Here is a 25,233-nt window from a genome sequence, read left to right on the forward strand (position 1 = left end):
CCCTACTTCCCGGTCACAACATACCCTACTTCCCGGTCACAACATGCCCTACTTCCCGGTCACAACATACCCTACTTCCCGGTCACAACATTCCCTACTTCCCGGTCACAACATACCCTACTTCCCGGTCACAACATACCCTACTTCCCGGTCACAACATGCCCTACTTCCCGGTCACAACATGCCCTACTTCCCGGTCACAACATACCCTACTTCCCGGTCACAACATAGCCTACACCCTACATATCGGGATATACTCAGTGTGATATTTTCACAGTGTAACAGTGATTATGCTAATGATGGGTAATTAATGCCAAGTGGCCTCAAATAAATCTGATGACGGAACACAATTCATAAGAAAAATAGCTAATGCTTTAAAATATTTACATAAATATGCTTCATTTTATATACTGACCAGTAGAAGATAAATTACTAGCTCCATCATTGCATAAATCATCTTCAATTTTCGGGTTGAACAAAAATTGAACAAAACTGAATCAGCTCATGAAAGGTGAAGATAACAGATAACGAACAGTGATCAATCTCGTACCTCCCATAAGCAATACAACATAGATAGTTGGGCAAACACGGACCCCTTGATTTACTAGAGGTGGGATCAGGTGCCTAAGAGGACTAACCATTCCCTGTCGACCGGTCACACCCGCCGTGATTCCTCTTGAATTGATATTCATAACCGATTGCTTGCATGTAAAACCCATATATCAGTTTCCGTAATTCTATGTTTTTGCACGTCTACCCTAGACATGATCAGTATGGGAATGTCTGATGTTGATTCAATTTCCTAGGCTGCTTAATCTTTGTTTTTGTTTGGAGTTGGTCCACTTTGTTTACTTATTTAAACTTGTTATTTACATTATTTTTCTTTCAAACCTTGTTCATTTCTTGTTTCATTTTTATAGTGTTCATTCATTAACATAGTTTATTTTTAGGTTTTTTGGGGTTTTTTTGTGTTGATATTTTTCTCTTATTATCTTTTATAAATTATTTATTCTTAGTGCATAGTTAAAATAGAATCTCTCTGGGTACGAGTTAACTTTACTATTTGTCAACGTAATAGGGTTAACTCGTTCCACTTGAGATTAATTAAGTCTATTTTTATCACTTCGTACATTTTGGATCAGCTCTTTGGACGAATATGGCATGTCCTAATTCGCTTCACTTTTGACCTTGATTTGCAAGCCTAAAGACCAAAAACCATGTAGTCTGCGTTGTAAATACGTTTGTAGATTAGTTTAGTTGTAGTGCTTGATGTATTTATATGTAGTTTTTGTTATTATTCTTTGTTGATATTGGCCACATTATGTAATTCTTTTCGTTTGTCCTGAAGAAGGGACGGGTCGTTCCGAAAATTTGACAATCTGGTTGTTCGTGTCGTTGGTCATTTTCGTGCTTTGTACAAATTTTTGTATTTGACCTTGTATCCATGTTGTGGATCCGACACTTTTAGGTATCTGGTGTTGTTGGAACTTAGTGCTCTTATATATATATATCGCATTGTAATTCCTTGCCCTTAAGTTCTAAACAATAAGTATGATGGAAAATAGTAATTCTATTTGCTATGATTTGAACTCCATAGGATACAGTCATGGCCTTACAAGCTTTATCTGAATCGATCCACTTAACATCTGGTATTTTAACCCAAAACGTGAAAGTAACTGTTAACACTGACAATGTGAGCCAAGCATTCAACATCAACGAAAGAAACAAAATGGTTCTTCAAAAATTCCAGGTAACAGATTTTGAATTTACAACACATGGTTTCTATCATACATTTACTTATCTATCAGAGGTGCAATAAAATAGTCATGTATTTATAATTGAAGATAAATAATTATTTAACGATAATAAAATTCATTCTCATTCTCTCTCTCTCTCTCTCTCTCTCTCTCTCTCTCTCTCTCTCTCGAATATATCAAATAGTGAAAGTATATTAATGATATCATTTCTATATTGTATAATTGACTTTTTCCCACTGTTAACAATCTCAATCGATAATAAGATTGACTTTCTGTGTGACAATAAACCATCCTAACCGATAATAAAATTGACTTTCTATGTTACAGCCTGTTGGTATACCACGAGTGGTGAATGTCACAGCCAGCGGTCAAGGTTTAGCTTTAGTTCAGGTATGTTCACTTTATCATGAAATTTTATAATATGTTCATCAAACCTATTTTTTGGGGCCTCCGTGGCCGAGTGGTTAGAGCATTGCGGCCTCTCACCTCTGTCGGCGTGGGTTCGAATCCCGCTCGCGCCGGTAAGTGAGAAAGTTTCCCAGTTTACTTTCGGAAGGTCGGTGGTCTCTTCCCAGGTACACTGTATCTGGGTTCTCTCTTCCACCAATAAAAACTGGGCGCCACCATATAAGTGAAAAAGTGTTGAGTGTGGCAGAAAACATCAAAACAAACATAAACAAAAAATCAAACCTATTTTAATAAAGTATTGTTGTACATCGGATATCATATTTAGTTTGCGATGTATGATATTTAATTTTGTGTAAATGTAGTCGTTAAGGATGTCATGATAATGTATGGCGGTAAACTTGTAAATTAGTGGCAATACTTTGTACATGTATAGCATTCTAAAACTTACAGGGATCAACTTTATGACAACGGAATGATTTCAGATTCTCCATCGTCAACTTCCCACATTAATGTAGCAATATTCCAATATCACCTGCATATGGGGTTTATATCTCTTAACTGATTCGATACGCAAGAGCGTGTTCTGCGTATGATAAGTTTTTAAATTGAGACAGGCTACTGAGAAGCACGTTGATGGTACAGGGGTTTCAACAGTCTCGATTGAAGTCAGCATTTTTAAAACTTAATCACAGTTGACTCCATAGATATTGTCAATGAGGAACTCCAGCATCTCTTCAACATAATCTTTTAGATCCCTGTACGTAGAATCAGAGTTGTGTCGAAAAATCATTGATGTGATGCTGTTGGAAAGGTCTTTTATATTTTTGAGTTCACATTTCATTTACACCACTTCTCGTATATGTTGTAGCAGATCAAGTTTCTACTTAGAAGCAGTTACTATTTAAGATGTAAAACTTATACGATACCAATTTTGATGCACCAGCTGCTCAAGCAGAAATATTGGAAATCCGAAATAACAATAAACTTGTAAGAGCTAAAAAGAAAAACAGAGTACCAAAGACTGGTGTCAAATTCGTCTAAGGATCAGAGCTATGCATGAGAGAGATACTCCTTAATTTTGAAATTAATTTCTAAATTTTATCACAGCAATTAAATATACATCCGTATTTTCAAGATGTGATGAATATGCAGAGGAATGCTTATTGAATGATGTCATAACTATGTATGGAGATGCAGCTGTACCTTATTTCATGACATGTTATGAAGTAACAGATTTAACTGATGCTGTTACTATGCATGCCATTAAGATGCAATTCTTACTTTTCTCTCAAAAGGATATATTGTCATTCATATACGTGTAATACAATGAATTTCTATTTGGGTTTTACTCCAAACCAGGCAAACTTCTTTCAATGAAATCTAATTGATAGGAATACTGAATATGTTATATAGACAACGCGTTACATACAGCCGTCCTCGATTCTGCTTATCTAATGAACGTTAATACCTATTGTACCAAAGTGTTGTTTTTACAATGTTGATATCCATCACGATGCTTACCGATCATTGTAAATGAATAATTTTATTGATAATGATATGTAAATTACTTATTTGGTTTTAAAATAATACCTAGACGACTCTAAATGCTGGTAAATATGAACTACATCATGTTGTTTCACTAAAAATGGTTATATGCGTGCATGCAATAGGCTGATAGTAAATGTTTATAGATGTAGATATACATAATAAAATAAATATTCATATGTTTCATGCATGTATACCGAAGGAAATGTAAAGAAAAATTGTAGTTCCAATGTATAGATACGTTTAGAAGTTTGCTTTATTCTAATTTGGTAATATTCACATATCTAGTAAAATCAAAATTAAGTTTGCTTCGGTCAAATGTTTACCTAGGAAAAATCTCGATATTTTAATCCTAAACATTCTACTATTTGATTCCAGGTTGCGGTGAATTACAATATCAAAGAACAAATCGAGAGACCAGCCTTTGTGATCAGTGTTGCTAGCTTGACAGAAACAATGGAATCCATATCTACAAGGATTTGTACAAGGTAAACAGTTCGAATTTGTGGGATATATTTATTGCCAATGTTTTAACAGTATATCCAAGATATGTTGTGTGAATTCTTTGTTTAGATACAACAGTTCTAATGATGTGCATAGCGGTATGGCCATTTTAGAATACGGTGTTCCATCAGGATTCGAAGCTGACTTGGAAAGCATTAGTTCTCATCCAGATCTGAAAAAATCTGAAGTAGATGAGAGAAGGGTCATTCTCTATTTTGACAAGGTTAGTACATCTCTCTAGAACGAATTCAATTCAAATATATAGCACCATCTGAATTTCACTTCTTTTATCGTGATTAATTGGACGATAAGAAAGTAAAATTATATGAAAAATTACCGGTTTGGTACTGTAGAACCTTCATCAATATTGCGAAAAATACTTTATTTCATGTTTATTGTTTAATCTTATATCATTTGATTGTCGAATTCTATAGAATCCCTAGATTTTGTTTGCTACCAATATTACCCATACAAGTATTTTATATATAATCACTAATGAAGGACTCCAATAATAGTTTCTGTACGTTTTATTAACTACAGATAACCCAGAACGAGGCTTGTATCACAGTAAACGCAGAGAGAAGGACCATGGTGGCGAACGTTAAACCCTCACCTGTCCGTGTGTACGAGTACTACAACCCAGGTGATGTATTGGAGTACAATAGAAATATGTATCATGTGTACATACCATGATATAAATATCAAAGCCAAGCTGCTGATTTTATAAATAAATGTTGAAATATAGAGAATAATATACACCACTTAATGTAAGATTTCAGGGAACTCCCGCAAAGTTCACAAATATATATTTATTTCATTATATATGAAATCTGCCTCATACTTAGATATTTTATTGAAAGTAGACAATAACGGCAAACTGACAACTCAAATGTATGACAAACGGGATTATTTCAGCTTCTCCATCGTCAACATCCCATATTTATGTAGCAATATTCCATTATCACCTGTATATGGTGTTTATATCTCTCAACTGATTCGATATACAAGAGCTTGTTCTGCGTATAGTCAGTTTTTAAATCGAGGCAAGCTACTGACAAACAAGTTGATGGTACAGGGGTTTCAACAGTCTCGACTGAAGTCAGCATTTCGCAACTTCTATGGTCGTTATAACGATCTAGTTCGTTAATACAACCTATCATTGGGTCCAATACGGTCTGACATGTTTCATACCGATTGTTAGGCCGTTCTTGGCACACTGATTTTGACTACGGATAACTCCGTTTACCTGATCAGGATATAGGGCTCAAGGCGGTTGTGACCGGTCAACAGGGGATGCTTACTCCTCCTAGGCACCTGATCCCACCTCTGGTGTGTCCAGGGGTCTGTGTTTGCCCAACTATCTATTTTGTATTGCTTATAGGGTTTTGATCACTGTCCGTTATCTTCATATCTCATGATGTTTCAAACAAGTCATTTCTATTATACATAAGATATCATGCGAGTATTACTTTTGAGAAATGTTTCTTATAAACGGTTTTGGAATGAATAGCTATGGCCTTCCACGCAAAATTTAGATATATCGAAGACGTTTTATTTATTAACAATAATAATTTTCATTGATATGTCGATTCGGAATATTCATTATGACAAACGGGATGATTTCAGGTTCTCCATCGTCAAGTTTCAATATTCATGTAGCAATATTCCATTATAAACTGCATATAGTGTTTAAATTTCTCAAGTGATTCGTTGCACTAGAGCTTGTTCTGAGTATGATCAGTTTTTTAATCGAGGTAGGCTACTGACAAATAAGTTAATGGTGTAGGGGTTTCAACAGTTTCGTTTGAAATAAGCATTTCACAAATTTTATGGTTTTTATAACGATCTAGTTTGCCGATACAACCTATCATTGTGTCAAATGCTGTCTGACGTGTTTCATACCGATTGTTAGGCCATACTTGGCACACTGACTTTGACTACGGATAAGTCTGTTTACCTGATCAAGATATAGGGCTCACGGCGGGTGTGACCGGTCGAAAGGAAATGCTTATTTCTACATTGCACCTTATCCAACTTCTGGTATGTCCTGGGGCAGGGGTTCGTGTTTGCACTACTCTTAATTTTTTTATATATATATATAATTTTCAGCTTTTTGGGAGTTGAACTATGTTCAATCTCCCTGGGTCATCACGCACTTTTCTGCGCAGTAATTTGTATTGATTTGTATAGTGGTCGTCAGCGGGGGTTCTGTGTCAGCTGATTTACTCCTAGGTAAATCAACATAAACTTTTATAAACATCCGCCATTAAATAATCCATGTAACTTTTCTGAATTAATCTAATTTTGATAATTTACATGTAAATAAATGCAATGATATTGTATTCAAATCAATTTGAATACAAGATTTCGATCAAATTGATACTGATAGACATAGAAAAATAAAAGATAAGGTTGAAAATTGTCGTTTGTAGCACAGCGTCACCTATAAACATTGATAGGGAAACGAACGACAACTGCACACAAGCCCTATTGACACCGTGGCGCGAAATATCGAATATGGTGCGAAACCTCAGAAAATTTACAAGAAATAACTCTACAACATTGTGTATGTGTATATATTTGGGTTTTTTTTTAATGTGATATAAAAAATGCTTGATGTTACATGTAGATTGAATTAAAACACGTCATTCCCAGTCAACAACTTTCGATTGGGATCGGAATACGAAATAAAATTTCTTATATCCGGTGGCAAAGTGAAACTGCTTCATGCTTCAAGTTATTGAATTACGTAGTAATTGCACGTTACACATTAGAGAACTGTTCCTTTCAATAAAGAAAGTCACAAAATAGATACAAAATGAGTGTACCTTATTCATTACTGTTACCGAGCTTTCGTCGACTATAATCTCGAAATGGCGTGTTTCGCTGCGCTTGATGATCTGACGGTAAGGTCCACATTTTCTACGTGAGTAGTGTGATATTTGTTTATGAATTTTTTGCGCATACATGGTATGTCTCGGCTAGGAATAATGGAAACTTTCTCACCTATGTATGTAAAGACATATTAATCTCTATTTTTAAAAATGTAGAACACTTTTATCAAATGACAATGTTTGAAAACGCTTAGAGCCCCTATGTCAGAATTTCCTTTTCCAAGACATCAATATGTCAAATTCATTATCCTTTTTGAATAGTATGTACCATATTTTGTACCAGTTATCCATTTTGAATCCCCTATTACAATGGGATTTTGCTGCACTCTGTAATGTTTGAGTGGATGTCGTGAGTGTGTGTCAAACAGAAATTTTAAGAGCATGGGATAAGGTGCTGCCATGTATTACTTCACTATCAAAGTTTAACCCAGTTGCCACAATGTTGAATTTATGCTGCAAAAAGGATTGGAAATTGCTCTGGTCAAAACACATTGTTTATTTGTCTACAGATGAAAGAGACATGAGGATTCTCCCTCACAAACTGAAAAAAAAAAGTTATGGATCTTGTACATGTATAGTTTATTAATCACTATAGATTTCCAGCATCACTATTGTCTGATTCCACTATATGCTTTCCATACTGTCAGGTTCATTCACCCCCTGTTTGAGCCACAGTATAATATCCCAAATACCTTGGCAATAAATAACATTATTTGACTAGTGTTTCATTTTTAGCGGAGTTGCGATGAAGTCGAACTCGGCTTATGATCTGATGAAGTGCCTTTGGGCGGGCAGGCGGGCACGCATCAACATTTCATTTCCGCACCATAGCTCTTGAGCAAATTATAGGATCTCATTCAAACTTAGATGGATTGTCACCCTCAGTAAGATGAGGAAGCCTATCGATTCTGGGGTCACTAGGTCAAAGGTCAAGGTCACTGGCTATAAATAGACTGAAATTTGGAGAAAATTTTGTTTTCCGCACCATAGCTCTTGAACGAATTATAGGATCTCAATCAAACTTAGATCGATTAAGTAAGACAAGAAGCCTATCGATTCCGGGGTCACAAGGTCAAAGTCACAGTGGCTATAAATAGACTGAAATTTGGAGAAAATTTTGTTTTCTGCACTATAGTTTTTTAACAAATTATAGGATCTCAATTAAACTTAGATGGATTATCGCCCTTGATGAGACAAAAAAGCCTATTGATTTTGGTCAAGGGTTAAAGGTCAAGGTCACAAAGGATTTAAGTCGGCTGAAATTTATGTACGCAAAATTTTGCTCCTTGCTTGATAATTCTTGAAAACTTTTCTGCCGGTTCCCTCTATGCCCATTCCTTGCGCAACTCGGCTTGTGCATTTCTGATGCCCGACAATTTTTAATTTTTTTGCATTTCATTTATTTTGAGTTATTATACAATTATTTACCATTCCATTGATCCCCTACAGGACTGTAGTATACTCAGGTGACAGTTTAGCATATTGGACTACCTTTTCAAGTAATGAATACTTAGAATTAGCTATAACTAGGATTAAACTTGAATGTATATATACAGGGGAAAAACTTCTTCATAACTGCAAGGCATTGATAACCATATTGATTTGAATGTTTGTGCCATAATATGTGGTCACATTTTTCATGAGAATATAAAGGGGTGAAATTCTAGAAAACAACAACACGACTTCAGTTACTCGAGGAGCGTTGTGGCCCATGGGCCTTCCATTATCCATGTTTGCTGTTGTAACGCTTTGAAACAACAACAGTTGATTTGTATCTAAAATCATGATAATATTCAGTCATTTATCCCCCTACCCTTCCAGTACTATCTTTTCTAACTGAATTTCCACAATGTTCAACTCCCACGAGTACTTTAAGTACTTTGATTATCATTGAATATCTGATTAAGTTCGGATAGCAATTCGAAACGCAAAATTATATTTCTATTATCTGTAGTTTTCGATGTTTTACAATTTTATTTTCAGCAAAACAAGTGACAACCTTCTATACACCCTCAATTTTGAAACAAACCAGCTACTGTGATGTGTGTTCGAGCTGTACATGCGTAAGTTGTTCTGGAAACGCATTTAAATATTGTGATTCTAAGTTAAAACAGTTGAAGGATTACAGTAGCGGAAAATATTTAACTTACACTTAAGAAGATGCAGACCGTAATTGTACACCAGTCAATCAGTTTTCATGTTGGTAAAACGTAATGTTAATACCTGTACTAAGGTAATGTTAATACCTGTACACACGCAATGTTAATACCTGTACTAAGGTAATGTTAATACCTGTACACACGCAATGTTAATACCTGTACACACGTAATGTTAATACCTGTACACACGTAATGTTAATACCTGTACACACGTAATGTTAATACCTGTACACACACAATGTTAATACCTGTACACACGTAATGTTAATACCTGTACTAAGGTAATGTTAATACCTGTACACACACAATGTTAATACCTGTACACACACAATGTTAATACCTGTACACACGCAATGTTAATACCTGTACACACACAATGTTAATACCTGTACACACGTAATGTTAATATCTGTACTAAGGTAATGTTAATACCTGTACACACACAATGTTAATACCTGTACACACGTAATGTTAATACCTGTACACACACAATGTTAATACCTGTACACACACAATGTTAATACCTGTACACACGCAATGTTAATACCTGTACACACGTAATGTTAATACCTGTACACACGCAATGTTAATACCTGTACACACGTAATGTTAATACCTGTACACACGTAATGTTAATACCTGTACACACACAATGTTAATACCTGTACACACGTAATGTTAATACCTGTACACACGTAATGTTAATACCTGTACTAAGGTAATGTTAATACCTGTACACACACAATGTTAATACCTGTACACACGTAATGTTAATACCTGTACACACGTAATGTTAATACCTGTACACACACAATGTTAATACCTGTACACACGTAATGTTAATACCTGTACACACGTAATGTTAATACCTGTACACACGTAATGTTAATACCTGTACTAAGGTAATGTTAATACCTGTACACACACAATGTTAATACCTGTACACACGTAATGTTAATACCTGTACACACGTAATGTTAATACCTGTACTAAGGTAATGTTAATACCTGTACACACGCAATGTTAATACCTGTACACACGTAATGTTAATACCTGTACACACGTAATGTTAATACCTGTACACACACAATGTTAATACCTGTACACACGTAATGTTAATACCTGTACACACGTAATGTTAATACCTGTACTAAGGTAATGTTAATACCTGTACACACACAATGTTAATACCTGTACACACGTAATGTTAATACCTGTACACACGCAATGTTAATACCTGTACACACACAATGTTAATACCTGTACACACGTAATGTTAATACCTGTACACACGTAATGTTAATACCTGTACTAAGGTAATGTTAATACCTGTACACACGCAATGTTAATACCTGTACTTAGGTAATGTTAATACCTGTACACACGTAATGTTAATACCTGTACACACGTAATGTTAATACCTTTACACACGCAATGTTAATACCTGTACACACACAATGTTAATACCTGTACACACACGTAATGTTAATACCTGTACACACACGTAATGTTAATACCTGTGCACACACAATGTTAATACCTGTACACACACAATGTTAATACCTTTACACACGCAATGTTAATACCTGTACACACGCAATGTTAATACCTGTACACACGCGTAATGTTAATACCTGTACACACGCGTAATGTTAATACCTGTACACACACGCAATGTTAATACCTGTACACACGTAATGTTAATACCTGTACACACACGTAATGTTAATACCTGTACACACACATAATGTTAATACCTGTACACACACGTAATGTTAATACCTGTACACACGCAATGTTAATACCTGTACACACGCAATGTTAATACCTGTACACACGCAATGTTAATACCTGTACACACACGCAATGTTAATACCTGTACACACACGCAATGTTAATACCTGTACACACGTAATGTTAATACCTGTACACACACGTAATGTTAATACCTGTACACACGTAATGTTAATACCTGTACACACGTAATGTTAATACCTGTACACACGTAATGTTAATACCTGTACACACACGTAATGTTAATACCTGTACACACACGTAATGTTAATACCTGTACACACGCAATGTTAATACCTGTACACACGTAATGTTAATACCTGTACACACGTAATGTTAATACCTGTACACACGAACACTGGTCAAATAGTCGACTAAGAGACATATACTTGAAGATTAGTCAAAAGTGTGTTTATACCAATGTCATGTATACTTGAGGAACTTTGTTGCAATAGGTACTGTATTTTACTGCTGACTAGGTCCCTAAGTCACACGAGATGTAACCCAGCATGTGCTTGTTATAGGTGCGATGTTGGTATATAATGAAATATTTTGAAGTGGCATAATATAAGAACCGCATTGAGACTCGAATTGGAAGGGGGTGCTTGCAAATATGTACGCATTATTTTTGTTTAATAGCTAAAGATGTATTTCAAAATTATTTGATATTAGGGTGTTTCTAGAATTATTTAGTCATATAAGTCCATGTTGACAGAGTCGAAAAAGAATGCTTACATGTAGACTTTTTATACAAGTCAGTGTTAATTATGTATTAATCAGTTTACCGTAAATAATTTGCAGGGAACACGGAAGTAATGAGTGAATATCGTTAAAGACGAACAATTCCAGTATATGTTTGTGACGTTAATTCTGTTATGTATGTCTTAGCATTAAAATTCACATGGTTCGCAATTTTGTAATCTTTCACTTCATGAACACAAATTGTTTATTGATGAAGAGGTAAAGATAACGAACAGTGATCAGTTTCATAACTCCTAACTTATAATAAGGAATACAAACTAGAGAGTTGGGCAAACATGGACCCCTGGATATACCATGGGTGGAATCAGGTGCCAAGGAGTAAGTATCCCCTGTCGACCGGTCACACCCGCCGTAAGCCCAACTCTCTGTTTTGTATTTCTTATAGGAGTTATGAGATTGATCACTGTTCGTTATCTTCACCTTTCATAAACAATATGAATACGCAATTTCCGAGTTATCCATAGTTCTTTCTCTTTGTGGAACTCTTACGCGCAATGAGACGCAAAACATACTATTGTACACACGCAGTGGGTACGAATGCTTATCGCTGCCTTCATTTATTGCATAAAGGATGATTATCTGACATCAATAAACACCCAAATTGCAGGGACACACAATATTAGTAAGTTTATTAGTTAGTATTTAATAATAAAATAGCTCAAACAGAAATCGATAATCACCAATTTTCTTTGATCAAAATATCACTCGTGCAAAAGAGGAAATAAAAAATAATTTCATATTTAATTTAATGGCCTAATTCAATCAAATATTATTTTTGATATGGTCAGTTTTATATATATCAACGGCTGATATAAACAAAATTTACACTTTCATTACTTATATCAGTATTTTCATAGCTACTACATGTATATAGTATAAGTATACATCTTGTACCCATCCAAGCGTTCAAGAGAACACTGAACGTACTTCTATCACAGAAGAGCTGATATCTCAGACGTTGCGTATTGAAAAGTGAAGTCAGCCATAAGGAACCAATTAAGGAAATATTATTTCTATTGCCTTGTTAGCTGAGAGATCATGTGATTGATTGAATATTGTTTAACGTCCCTCTTGAGAATATACGTCACTATTGCCGGTGAAGGGCTGCAAAATTTAGGCCTATACTAGGCGCTTACGGCCTTTGACCAGGGAGGGATCTTTATCGTGCCACACCTGCTGTGACACGGGACCTCGGTTTTTGCGGTCTCATCCGAAAGTCCCCCCATTTAGTCGCCTCTTACGACAAGCTAGGGACATTGAGGAGCTATTCTAACCGGATCCCGAGGGGGGGGGGGGGTACTGAGGAGATATAACCCGGATCCCTACGGGACGAGAGACCAAGTGAGTTTCTCTGAAAACTTGGTATCTGGCGCTGTCTTTACTTAATTTTTGCATTTTCATCTTCTCCACAACCACCGAGGAAATTGATCTACATCTGTAAATGTGAAAATAACAAACAGTGAACAAAGGACAGAAAGGGTATTTAGGTAAAGGATTTTCAAATTTATTCATTTCAGCATCCATGCTCCTTGCAAGGGGAAATAATTTGCAGTTTGTTAAAATAGGGTGGGCAATTAAAAAACTTCAAGAGCCACTTGGCGAGAAAAAGATAAAAAAAATATATGTGAAAGCTTCCTTAGAGACAGCAGATTTAAAATGGTTTAAATCTTGGCTATTGAATGTCACAACAGGGACATTTTTCTAAAATCCCCAAAACAACAGGATTTGATTAGTTACATCGATATGCAGTTTGCTCAAATCATGACCGTGGGGTTACGGTCGGGCCACAATGGACTTTTTCGAGAAGGGCTAACTTTTACATTGACAAGAGCAAAATGTACGGAATCCTTTTCGTGACATATCTGTATACATGAATATAAAGATGAACAGATGCAATATACCGAAATGTTCAAGTTTTCTAAGCATGATAGGACGCAGCTGATGTATAATGTACACACGAACTACAAGCGGAAATGCATAGTGTGACTTCAGTAAATCTTTAACATGTATTCATAAAATCAAATTGATTGTTGTAGAATTTGTGATATTTTCACAAGACATGTTACAAATAAAATGGAGAAACGACAAAAGAAAACACAGAATAATCGATATTACATGAGATAGTTATTATAAACTGTTACAGAATATAAAGAGTATCCACCACTCCTTACGCGGTCCAGTTTAGGCTATCTGAGAACAACCACAGTGCTGTTATAAATGTATCTTTGTGCACTTCGCACCATATGACGTCACAATGAAAAAGTACGTCACAACGTACAGGTTCTGAAAGTTGTATCGCGGGGAAAGTGTATTTTGTTGTTATTTACCACTGTTATCAAGTGATAAGCTGTATACATGAAACGTTTCGTGTCAAATGATTATGTATATTATTGCTTTATAATATCAAATAATTATCCATTTGTAATATGTAGTATGCACGAAGGTGATATTCATATTATATTGTGACCTTGAAATCGCCCCTAATCTGAATGACTGGTGAATTTAAAAATTCTCTTATGTACATAAATAATTTCCTACTACAGAAACAATGGCAGAGTTCAGGTTCATCTGCTATAAAAAACAATATGATTTTTTTAATAAATATTTTCTAGATATATGCATGCATTTGAAAAGTGGAGGGACAAATTTCTTTTTTTTATATTAACGGAATGTGGACAACCCCGGTAATTCGCCGATGACTGTTGATATGTTGTTAAGTATGGTTCCACGTAAAAATCAGGCAAAATCGCATTTTCTTGATAAGTCCATGTTCACGAAATGAACCCAAACTTAGCATACTAACTCACCGTAATATGTTTGGCAAATATACAAAGTAGTTTTGATTTATTTCGCCTTGTTCCAAAATTATGGACAGATAATTATGAACATGGAGAATTCACGCTTAGTGCAAATCTATACAAAACACTACTTGTAATCCCTTTGAAATCTAAAAACAGCAAAGCAGGTATGAAAATATATCATTATATAACATTAAACAAATAAAAAAGGCATGCTCTGAAATAAATATTTTTTTTGAAAGTTTCAATATAACATTTTAAAACCTCTCTGAATGTTTCGATTTTAATGCAATTTCGGTTATCGTTCTTGAATTTAACCTCGATGATCGCTAGGGGCGCTGCTTTGTCAACACACTAAGTGCGCGGAATATGGCGGATCCAAAACTGAATGCCGTGTAGGACAATATTCCGACAGAGTGTGAACTACCCTCAAGCCTCCTCTAAAGGAAACGAATATATTTACCTTCGGAGGGTGTCAGAAATACATTGATGTATATGGCGTCACTGAAGATAGAACGTGTGTGGAGCAGCCGACAACGAAGACCGAGCAACATATCTTATATGACATGTCACCAAGTCGGCGCATTCCGGTAATTTCAAATGGTGTGATTTACATATTTAATAAGTAAAAATTCGCAATATTTATTATTCATGTTATTACTAGCATAAAAATCATAACGAATGTTGTTATTATACAATGTAGCATTGTATGAGACGACTGTGTGCAGATGACACCCACTCCCTTGTTTCAAAAAGTCATACTTTCAACAGTTACGCTATATGTTTTAGGCCTAGGCTAGTCGACGGCATGTTTCATTTGTAATGGTCTGCAATAATAGGAGACATTTACGTATCCTCCACACAAATGCCTCTTGTCTCAGATAGAAATGTAGATTATGCCTAACTGAGGATCAGTAGGAGTAGGTATCATCTCAAAAGAGTGTGGTTTTATGTACTACATGTAGATTTCAGTCGAATTTGCATATAAAAATTTAAGACATGATATCATTGATATGACTTAGTGAGATGCAATGTGAAGTATATAATGTGATCATTTTCTTTACAAGTCACAGATAGCCAAGTGGTTAGGTATCCGGATTAGTATGCCGGAGGTACCGGGTTCAAATCTCAGAGTGGATGGGATTTTTTTGTTCAATTTATTTCATATACACATCATTTTTTTTTTCCTTCAAAGTGTTCTATATAAACACACACAAATTTTTTAAATATTATTTCATATGCACAAAATCATTTCTTTTAGTGGTCACCATTCAGCTCTTGAGAAATCGGAATTCATATTTTAAAAACATATGCATACTATTAGACATATCAAAGAAAATATTTAGGGTCTGCAGTTTTTTAAAGAATTCCATTTTATTGTAAAACAATTCATAATGTTAATTATATCTTGACATTTTTATTAGATATCTATTATATTACTATTTAAAGTCTGCCTCAATCTGATATGGTCATGGGGACTGGTTAATGTATGGGTTCTTGAATTTATATTTCTAATAATAATGTATAAATATAACAAAGATCAAGTCATTTAGCTAATGTATATTTCTTTAAAGTTTTCATACCAGCATCATGGAGTGTCATTACCATCACCACATGCATTGGAAACCTCTGTGGTAAATACATGTAGCACATATGTACCAATGAATCTACAGTGTAAATGTTTTATAAACCTCAAACTTGGTAGAGCAGTATAATATTATATAATAATCCTGATATACAAGCACTATATGACCCCTTCTGATAATGAGGTCAAAGTCAACCAACCCCCAACCCACCATTATAGGAAAATATTGGTCACTCAGAAACCAGACTCAAAACCTGATACAGCTGTTGCCCTGACTAGTACCTGAACCTACTTGTCACTGATTTAGAATATTTGGAACACCTTATCAATGCCATATACAAGTTTCTTTAAGCATTTCTTGTTTTCAAAAGTTTTATATGCTGTTTTAGTATTTTATTCTTTCTAACTACATGTATAATTTAAAAATCAATGTGTACTATGACTACTAGGCTCTGAGTCGTGTACTTTAATTGAAAGTTTTATGATATAAAATGTTCAAACATTCTCAAAAACTAGAGAAATATATATAATATACATGTATATTGAGGAGAGAAAAATAAGTAAGTTCTTGTGTCCTGAAAATCAGTGTCTATCTTATTGTATTGTAGGTCTCTGCAAAACCCAAGGATATACTTAAAGTGGTAATAGGAGGAAAATCAATGAAACCAAATGAAAGTACAAGACACTATTACAAAAGGAAAGCAAAGGAGTCCATAAATTCAATGTTGAACATCAAGACAGTATAAAATATTGAATGCAAACAAAATATCAAAACTCTATGAAGAAATAAATGACAAATTGTCAAATAAACATGAAAGCATTCTTATATATGGTGTTTTATTCAAATTATTTCCACTGAAATTCCTAATGTACCTAAATTCGAAAGGGAAACAACTTATGAAAAAATTAAACACCAATGGGTTGAATTGTGTAATGAAGTTGTGTTGACATGCAAAAATACATGTATAATGTGATGCATCATAGAATAGCTCAAATGGTCTATTTTATGCAATTATTGGGCTCTTCACCCACCCCTTTCTGGATGGAGAAGGTAAATACACGAGTCACAAAACCTCCATTCCCACCCATATATTTTTTTTCTGGATCTGCCTCCGTTTTGTAAATATGTTCATAACAAATATATTTCTGTGCTCATTTGTTCCTTTATCATGTTTATGCCTTGTTTGGGGTTACACTTTTAAAAAGGTATGATTTTGAAATAAAATTTTTAAGCTTCAAAGAACTCTTCCGTGTACATTTTTCAGTATACAGTTTATAAAGGATCTAAACTTACAAGTTGCAACTATTAAAAAATCTGATAGATAATGGAATGTATTGATGAAATAATTAAGAATTCATTTTCAATTCACTTTACAGACACTAATATCTACATGGATTATGTAAAACAGTTGTTTTGTCATCTGAAAGCAACCTGTAATCATACTTGGTAAAAGATAGTGCCATAGACATGATAAATGAGTCAACTTACATATTTTAAACTACATTATTGAATTTTAAAACAATCCCATTTCTACATTACATGTATTTTCATAAAATTATATAAAGTCAATATAAACTGTCCAAATTTTACAATATTAATGACACAAATGTCTGCAGTTTCTGTTCTCATTTTTATTTTTTCCTGAACAAACATATATATTATACGACTGTAAAAACGTACATTTCACTAAAAGTTTTTGTTCCACTCTTACAAAGGATTCATAAGGAAATCAAGTGCTAAAAAGTTTTATTTTAAAATTTGAGCCATATCATGTTTCTAGAATTGTTAGCCAAAGTTTAAAATGTCCAGATGCTTTGTAATAAATTTCATATTACACAGAGCAAAAATGAATTCAAAATGATTTTTCAAATAAAAGAAATTTTCAATGAATTATTTAGGGTAAAACACAAAAGTTGATAAATTATGTCTTAATGTTTTATCATAGGATTCCCTTGAACATGTTCAATGTATTTTCAGTTGTGTTTTTCTAAAGATATACGTTTTTAAAGAACATGGGCATTCATTCTCTTTATACTTGGGACTAAAATGCCAATTTCTTGTTATTCGAGCAACCTACAACGTACGTAGTTGACCAGCCTCACAAGAGTTGTTGATAGGTGAATTTCAAAATGAAAAACAATTGCCAACCAAGCATTTTTTCTTCAATCTGTTAATTACCCACAAACTCACAACTATCCAGCCAAAATACTTGCAAGTTAAACTCTCCATTCAGTGCAAAATATCCTATAAAGACCGGTCTAATAAGTTGTTTACAAAAACCTGAGGAAATCTGAAAGAAATGGGTTAATAATAAACGGACTTTCGATCCCGACCCAAAATGCTATGCATCGTTTCTTGCATTTACATCTATAGACATATCATTATGATATGTAAACACATAAAGAAGATCATTTTAGATATTTATAAATATGATAATTACTAGAACATGACAGAAAAGTGTGCTTGTTGAATAGTTTGTAAGTAGAAGAAAATTTAAAAACATGAAAATATATTATTTTCCCGCCATTTTTCACAATCTTCATATATTTTTTTCCGAGTACAGTAAAAACTTTCAAAAAAAATATTGAGTAAAAATTATTCAATAGCATGTACTTTATCCGTCTAATTATAAAACTTTTTTGAAAGTGTTTGCTGTTTCGAGAAAAATGGTCTTAAAGTTGGAATGTTTTTCCGTTAGAAAATCCTTTCGTTAACTACAGGAACGGTTACCATGGTAACACAGAACAAATACTCACTATGACAACAGAAATTCGTAAACAGTAGCCTTCTTCTTCATTTTATATAAGCCATTTGAAAATGTATGATCTTTTCATTTAACAAATCCTTTAAGAATATATAGCATTTTTATAAGTCAATTTTGGTCAAAACATGACTATTCTATTTTTAGTAACACAGCTCTGTGAAGGTGCGTCATATGAAAAAAATATTATCACCGAATGATTTCCTATAAACAATGTTACTATATATATAAGTATCGGCTCGATCCCTGACGGTCGACTTATCACCCTCTGCCTGATTTTTACATGGAACCATACTTAAATTATATCATGTTTAGTTTGAGTATGCATTTGTTCCCAACACTTTTCATGTTAAGAAGTTTTATTTCTTTCCGAGTATATCAATAAAAATTCAGCTGTTTACCCGCATGAACCTGAACTTTTATTCACAAGTAGGGCCTCCTGCTGTTTTCCAAAAATAAAAAGTGTTACGTGATATTCAACTGGTGTTACGGGAAATTACCATGAGGGGAATTTACGGTAGCTCAGTCACAGTCAACATATGAGTAGTATCGTTTCGGTGTTTAACCGTAACAAGTGTAATGATACCTGTGAATATGAGGTGCAATTTCACCCCATGATAATTGTGCACTTTACTATGGAAGACATTAACCTAGCTGTGTAAATACCCAGATTTCCTTCATTTATACGTTTATTCTTTGGTTGTATCGACGCCATCGATGCACATATCTTCAAATACATATGTATAAACATTTCCTACTGGGATTTTTTGTGACAACCCTTTGAAACGTCAGTGTAATGATAACTCCATAGACAACATCTTGTAAATCAGCGCGTGCCATAAGGTTAGTACCTAAAGGTGCGATTATTGAAATTTATATAGAATGTCGTGGGTATTTCAAATCTTTTCTATATTGAAAAAAAAATAATTCATGTATAACAACGAGTATATCATATTGTTAGAGTTCCCTGTTCTAAAAAAAAAAAAAGGAAATTGAGGCATTTCATGGGACTTTATGGCTCATTTTTCAAATTTAGGTCAAAATGTCGTTGAATTTTTAAAATGTTACCGTTTGGTGGAAGGCATGCACTTGTAGCTTTTGTGTTACACCTTTGATAGATTTGTTTTCTATAAAGTGTACTAATACAAAGTTTTGAATTGAGCAGACGAAACTGATTCACTTCTTTAGAATATACAGATTTAGCTGGGAACATAGGGTTAGACCAGAGAGCTACAGATCCACCCGTTATAAAAACTCTCGATTTATGGCTGAGAAAACACTACAAACTGTTGAGACCGTATATCGCTGTATTCTAGCATCGCCGTCTCAAAATTGTAACATAACAATTTCTAACATACGTCCCCACTATACTTGTATCAAACAGACCTTAATATATTCATAAAATCCTCATATGAACCGAAAACTCACAGCTTCAAATGATTTCGTTTGTCTGAGTCACTCAGATGACCTATTACAATTAGTCAGCATTCGTCGTCGTGAGTCTTGTGTTAATTATTTCTTGATAACTACCATTCTAATTCTTTTCGAATTTGGTATGAAACAGCTTTGTGACAAGGCTGTGATATATTATGAATTTTGGACTGGAGGTATATTATAAATTATAGGACTCCTAAGTCTTAAGGAGGCCTTAATGGTGGAGCAAAAACAACCACAATTTGACCAATTTTCAAAAAAATCCGCCTCTCTACAACTTCACATTTGAAAGATAATCTAAATACATAGACATCTAGAGCAGGAAGTCCTCTTCCCAAATTGTATATTTCATGATCTCTGGGATAGAGGTTCTGACTCCAGAGCGGGGCCAAAATTGGTATATCCTCTGCTGGTGGACTGTTAGTCCCCGAGGGTCTCTACAGCCCAGTAGCTAAGTACTTCGTTACTAGCTTGAAAATGCGGATGTATATTTAATTGCTGTTATAAAAGTTAGAAATTCATTTCAAAATTAAGGATTATCTCCCTCACGCATAGCTCTTATCCTTAGACGAATTTGACTCCACTTTTTTGGCACACTGTTTTTCCCTATAATAGCTCTAAAACTTCATTGTTATTTCGGATTTCAAACATTTCGATTGAGCATCACTGAAGAGACATTATTTGTCGAAATGCGCATCTGGTGCATCAAAATTGGTACTGTATAAGTTTTACATTTATGTATAAAACATTCAAATGGCATTTTCTCTAATACTATGATATGGGCCTCTTGTTAGTTAAAGATTTAGATGAAATAATTTCAGTTCGATTAAATAAAGAATTGTTTAAATAAAACGAATTGCTGAAATAAAAATAATTGTTTAAATAGATGTGAATATTGAATTAGATTCATTACTTTCATTACGGATCTGGCAAGTTTCGGGCCTGAAATCAGCCTAGAAAGGGGATAGGATTACGTTTTACAACAGGAGCCAGTAGCACTTGATGTCAATGACTTGCCCTAAAAGGGTTTTGTCAGGGTTACACCCCTTTAGAAAAGGGTTAGGGTTACACCCCTCTAAAAAAGGGTTAGGGTTTAGGGTTAGGGTTATAACATAATTACGAGTTCATTTGGAGGTTCATCTCGTCACTGTCAAGTGAAAATCAGGTGTTGTATGTGGGCGGAGTTAACCATTAGTATAAATATAAAGCTCTGGCGATGAAATCGTCCATTTTGTTTCTTCGGATATATGAATAGGCAAAAAATAATCAGGTATTGTTTTTATCTTAATTCTTGTGAGACTTTGAAATGTAACTGACCACGTGATTACTAATTGAAATATTTGAATTTGATAAACCGGAACTTATCTGGTTATAATTTTTACTTGTACAAAATATTCTTTTTCGGTTTTCTGTAATTAACATGTGTGAAACAGAAGTTTTGATAACAACTGGAGAAGAAAATACGCAATGCCTTGTTGCCGAGTTTGAAAGTAATAATTTTGAAGCTTAATATTTCTTGAAAAGCGATTCAACCCTGCGTATAAGAGACTGTAGAATAGGCAATATCGCCCAAGATCTGTGGCTGCGTTTCACTGGGGACATTGATGGTATAGTAGGAATTCTCAACAATTTTTCAGATATTACTGCTCCGTTTTCATATATCAGTATATTACCGAGAAGAGAGAGAAGTTTAATTGATGTATACCCAATATTGAGAAAACATTTACCGTTACAGTTGTACAATTCTGACGGTATGCAGTATTTGAAATGGACAAAAAGTTTTAAATGTTTAGAAGGGGATGGCTTTGATTTTCACTTTACTCTCTTACCAAGAGAGTAAAATTTGCACTATCCTAAGTACAACAGACGTGAATTTCAGAAGTTGCAGTATGCTTATCATGAAGATTTCAGAAAGCAACTTTCAAATACTATAATGAATTTGGATGAAAAAAGTTTGTCCAGAAAACGTAATTCCGATATAAGAAAATTGCATGTTTTACCAGATGACCGAGAATTTATTTTGAACACCCTCGACAAAAGTCTTCAAAAGATGCACAGAATTGAAAATTTTAATATATGTATCATTGCATTCAAATTTGGTAATAGAGATCATTCAAGTCCAATAGAAATAAATGCTTTTAATGTGTACGCAGCTGATGTGAGCATTCATGCTGCCCCTACCATTTCATCGCCTATTTTGTCACAAAGTTTGTTTTGGTCGCGCTATGGTTTACAGGACATCGTTGGTGATAGGGGAAATGTTGTTCCAACATTTACCCTGCGATCCTGTGCAAATTTTCAGAGTAACCTTGACGGACGATGGTTGGATATATCTCGCAATCTCCGGGAAATAATACGGCTACCAGAATCGTTAAGATTCATACAATTTTACGCAGACTCTCCACATCTTTCTTCTTGTAGCATTCATCCTGTCTTCGGAGCAATCTCGTCGTGTGGTATTCTCAATGAAAAGGTACAACAAGCATTAAATTGTCGAGCCAAAGAATACTTAAGACTAGCCTCAGAAAATATACTGAAACTTAGTCGAATAGACAGTAGATTGGAAATTGTGTGCATGAATTCAAAGAATGCAAAGTGTTTTCGAGCTGAAGACTTTATTTGTATGGAGTCAGTAACGAATCTTCTTTCCCGATATCCATTAATTGTCCCTTTCGATGATACACTTCAAACAAACGGAAAAAGGTTCACCGAACTATTAAGATCTATTCCACAACATATCACTCTCACATTATATGACCTGTTCAACAGGTATGAGCGAAAGGGTGGATTTTTATCAGTTTGAAAAGTTTATCAATACGAAGCGGCGAATGAGGTGTTTTGGAAAGGTAAACCTTATGCTGGAATGGACAATACGTATGCAATGATTTTAGGTCCAGGAGGCGCATTTCCAAGTCGTTCTTTAACATGGCAAAGAGGTTTCTTAGCGTTAGAAGACAGTACAGTTTGCGCTTTAAATGACATGTCTCTACCTCCTCTTACTTTCTAGCATTTATCTGAAAATGACAAGAACAGAATACGGAGAATTTGTAATTTCTCAGATTTCCTAGGTGAGTCTGAAAGAATTACAGGCATGAGAGCAATATTGATTTTGCTTCAAGATATTCTGCATGATCCACGCCGAAGCGCAGAATGTGACATATCACTGCTGGCCGATTTGAAAATAATAATAATAATTTCTTTTATTTAGACAGGATAGCACAATTAGTACAAATGACTAGTTTACATTGTGGTCCTGTATAAAACATATTCACAGACAGATAAATGAGAGAATAGAAAAATAGATAACACAATATAAAATATATACATAAAATACACACACGGTATCACTGGGGGGGAAAATAAACATACACACACACACACATATATATATACATACACACATATATATATACATATATATATATATATATACACACACATATATAACTACATACATACACACACCCACATACACAGAAAGGAATTGCCTGCATGGGCAAAATCGTGGGTTAGATCAATATGGACTGTCTTTGTGAGAAAATAATGAAGCAACAAATATACAAAAACCCATATGTTTTTGGAAGAGTATTGGAAATGTTAGACGAAACAGGGGATGCTTACTCCTCCTAGGCACCTGATCCCATTTCTGGTGTGTCCAGGGGTCTGTGTTTGCCCAACTATCTATTTTGTATTGCTTGTAGGAGTTATGAGATTGATCACTGTTCGTTATCTTCACCTTGCACGAAAACAATACAGTAAAACTCGAATATAGCGAAATTACGACTATAGCGAAGTGAAATAGATTTACCTGGCAAATTCTTTATATATTCTATATAAAAATCTGCGTCTATAACGAACACGGATATAGCGAATTTACGGATATAACGAAGTAAATTCCTATTCCCCTTGAATTAAAAATGAACGTAAAATCACCTTTTATAACGAATTTATATTTTTTCATTTTAAACTCTTTGTGATTTTTAACAATCGCTTTCCATTGACATAAAGGATTCACACTTATTACAAAATTTCTGTTTGTAATTTTTCTAAAAAGGTTGTTAATGCAAAACGATACTTACACATACGTTTAGGAAATATATTGTCGGTATTGTTTACTATTCTCGTTAATTAAATTTGAAGTTTAATTGCATTTATTTTATCGTACACTCCTTTATTTGTGTACATCAACAAGTAAATGACAATTGCAATAGACTGTACATGTATTGCGCAAAATTGTGTTGACATTTTCTCTCGACGTGTTTTTGCATGACTTAATAATCCATCAAGATAAATTATCATATATAAATCAATGTGTATATATCTTGTATAAAAATATTTCTTCTCGAAAATATATAGGCTTCATTTCTCTTAAAGACAATACAAACACAAGTATATCGATTGCTGCTTTCTTATAGAACTGATATACATATAAAACACATCAGTTTTATAACGAATTCGTTATATTTGAGTTATGAATTCGCTATAAACGTATAGCGAATTACGCTTATAGCGAATTTTTATAGAGGGTCCCGAGAAATTCACTATATCAGAGTTTTACTGTATTGAGATCAAAGAAGTATTACTAGCAGGATTCCATCAACTGAAGCTTGTTTACTTCCCTGATTTGCGCATATTTGACGACAACAGAAATCCTCGTATGCATTGGCCAGGTAGAGGGGTTCTAAAATTGATAGTCAAAGCAAGGCCGTCGACAAGCATAGAAGACAGCACAAAAAGAGTGACCGTGGATGTGATTTGGTTTCTTGAGGAGAACCAGTTGGTATACAAATCAAAATGTGCAGAATACTTCAAAGGCATTGATAGTTTTGTT

At 34.3% G+C, this 25,233-nt stretch overlaps 1 protein-coding gene across 1 annotated transcript; it reads left to right on the forward strand.

Moving 5' to 3' along the window:
• The first annotated feature begins 1,601 nt into the window (after nucleotides 1-1,601).
• Nucleotides 1,602-11,973, forward strand: LOC125648469 (CD109 antigen-like). Its single transcript, XM_048875578.2, has 7 exons — nucleotides 1,602-1,750; nucleotides 2,085-2,147; nucleotides 4,089-4,198; nucleotides 4,284-4,437; nucleotides 4,755-4,857; nucleotides 9,092-9,171; nucleotides 11,863-11,973. Exons 1-7 carry the CDS (start codon nucleotides 1,607-1,609, stop codon nucleotides 11,875-11,877), a joined length of 669 nt encoding a protein of 222 aa, XP_048731535.2. The 5' UTR covers nucleotides 1,602-1,606; the 3' UTR covers nucleotides 11,878-11,973.
• Nucleotides 11,974-25,233: the final 13,260 nt, after the last annotated feature.

The sequence above is a fragment of the Ostrea edulis genome, chromosome 6 (genome assembly GCF_947568905.1).
Source record: "Ostrea edulis chromosome 6, xbOstEdul1.1, whole genome shotgun sequence".
NCBI lineage: Eukaryota > Metazoa > Mollusca > Bivalvia > Ostreida > Ostreidae > Ostrea > Ostrea edulis.

What these genes read in the sequence shown, in the direction of transcription:
- LOC125648469 (XM_048875578.2), top strand. Translation starts at nt 1,607, where the DNA reads ATGGCCTTACAAGCTTTATCTGAATCGATCCACTTAACATCTGGTATT. An exon ending in AAGGTTTAGCTTTAGTTCAG is followed by an intron (nt 2,148 to 4,088) that starts GTATGTTCACTT and finishes ATTTGATTCCAG; the next exon opens with GTTGCGGTGAATTACAATAT. An exon ending in TCATTCTCTATTTTGACAAG is followed by an intron (nt 4,438 to 4,754) that starts GTTAGTACATCT and finishes TATTAACTACAG; the next exon opens with ATAACCCAGAACGAGGCTTG.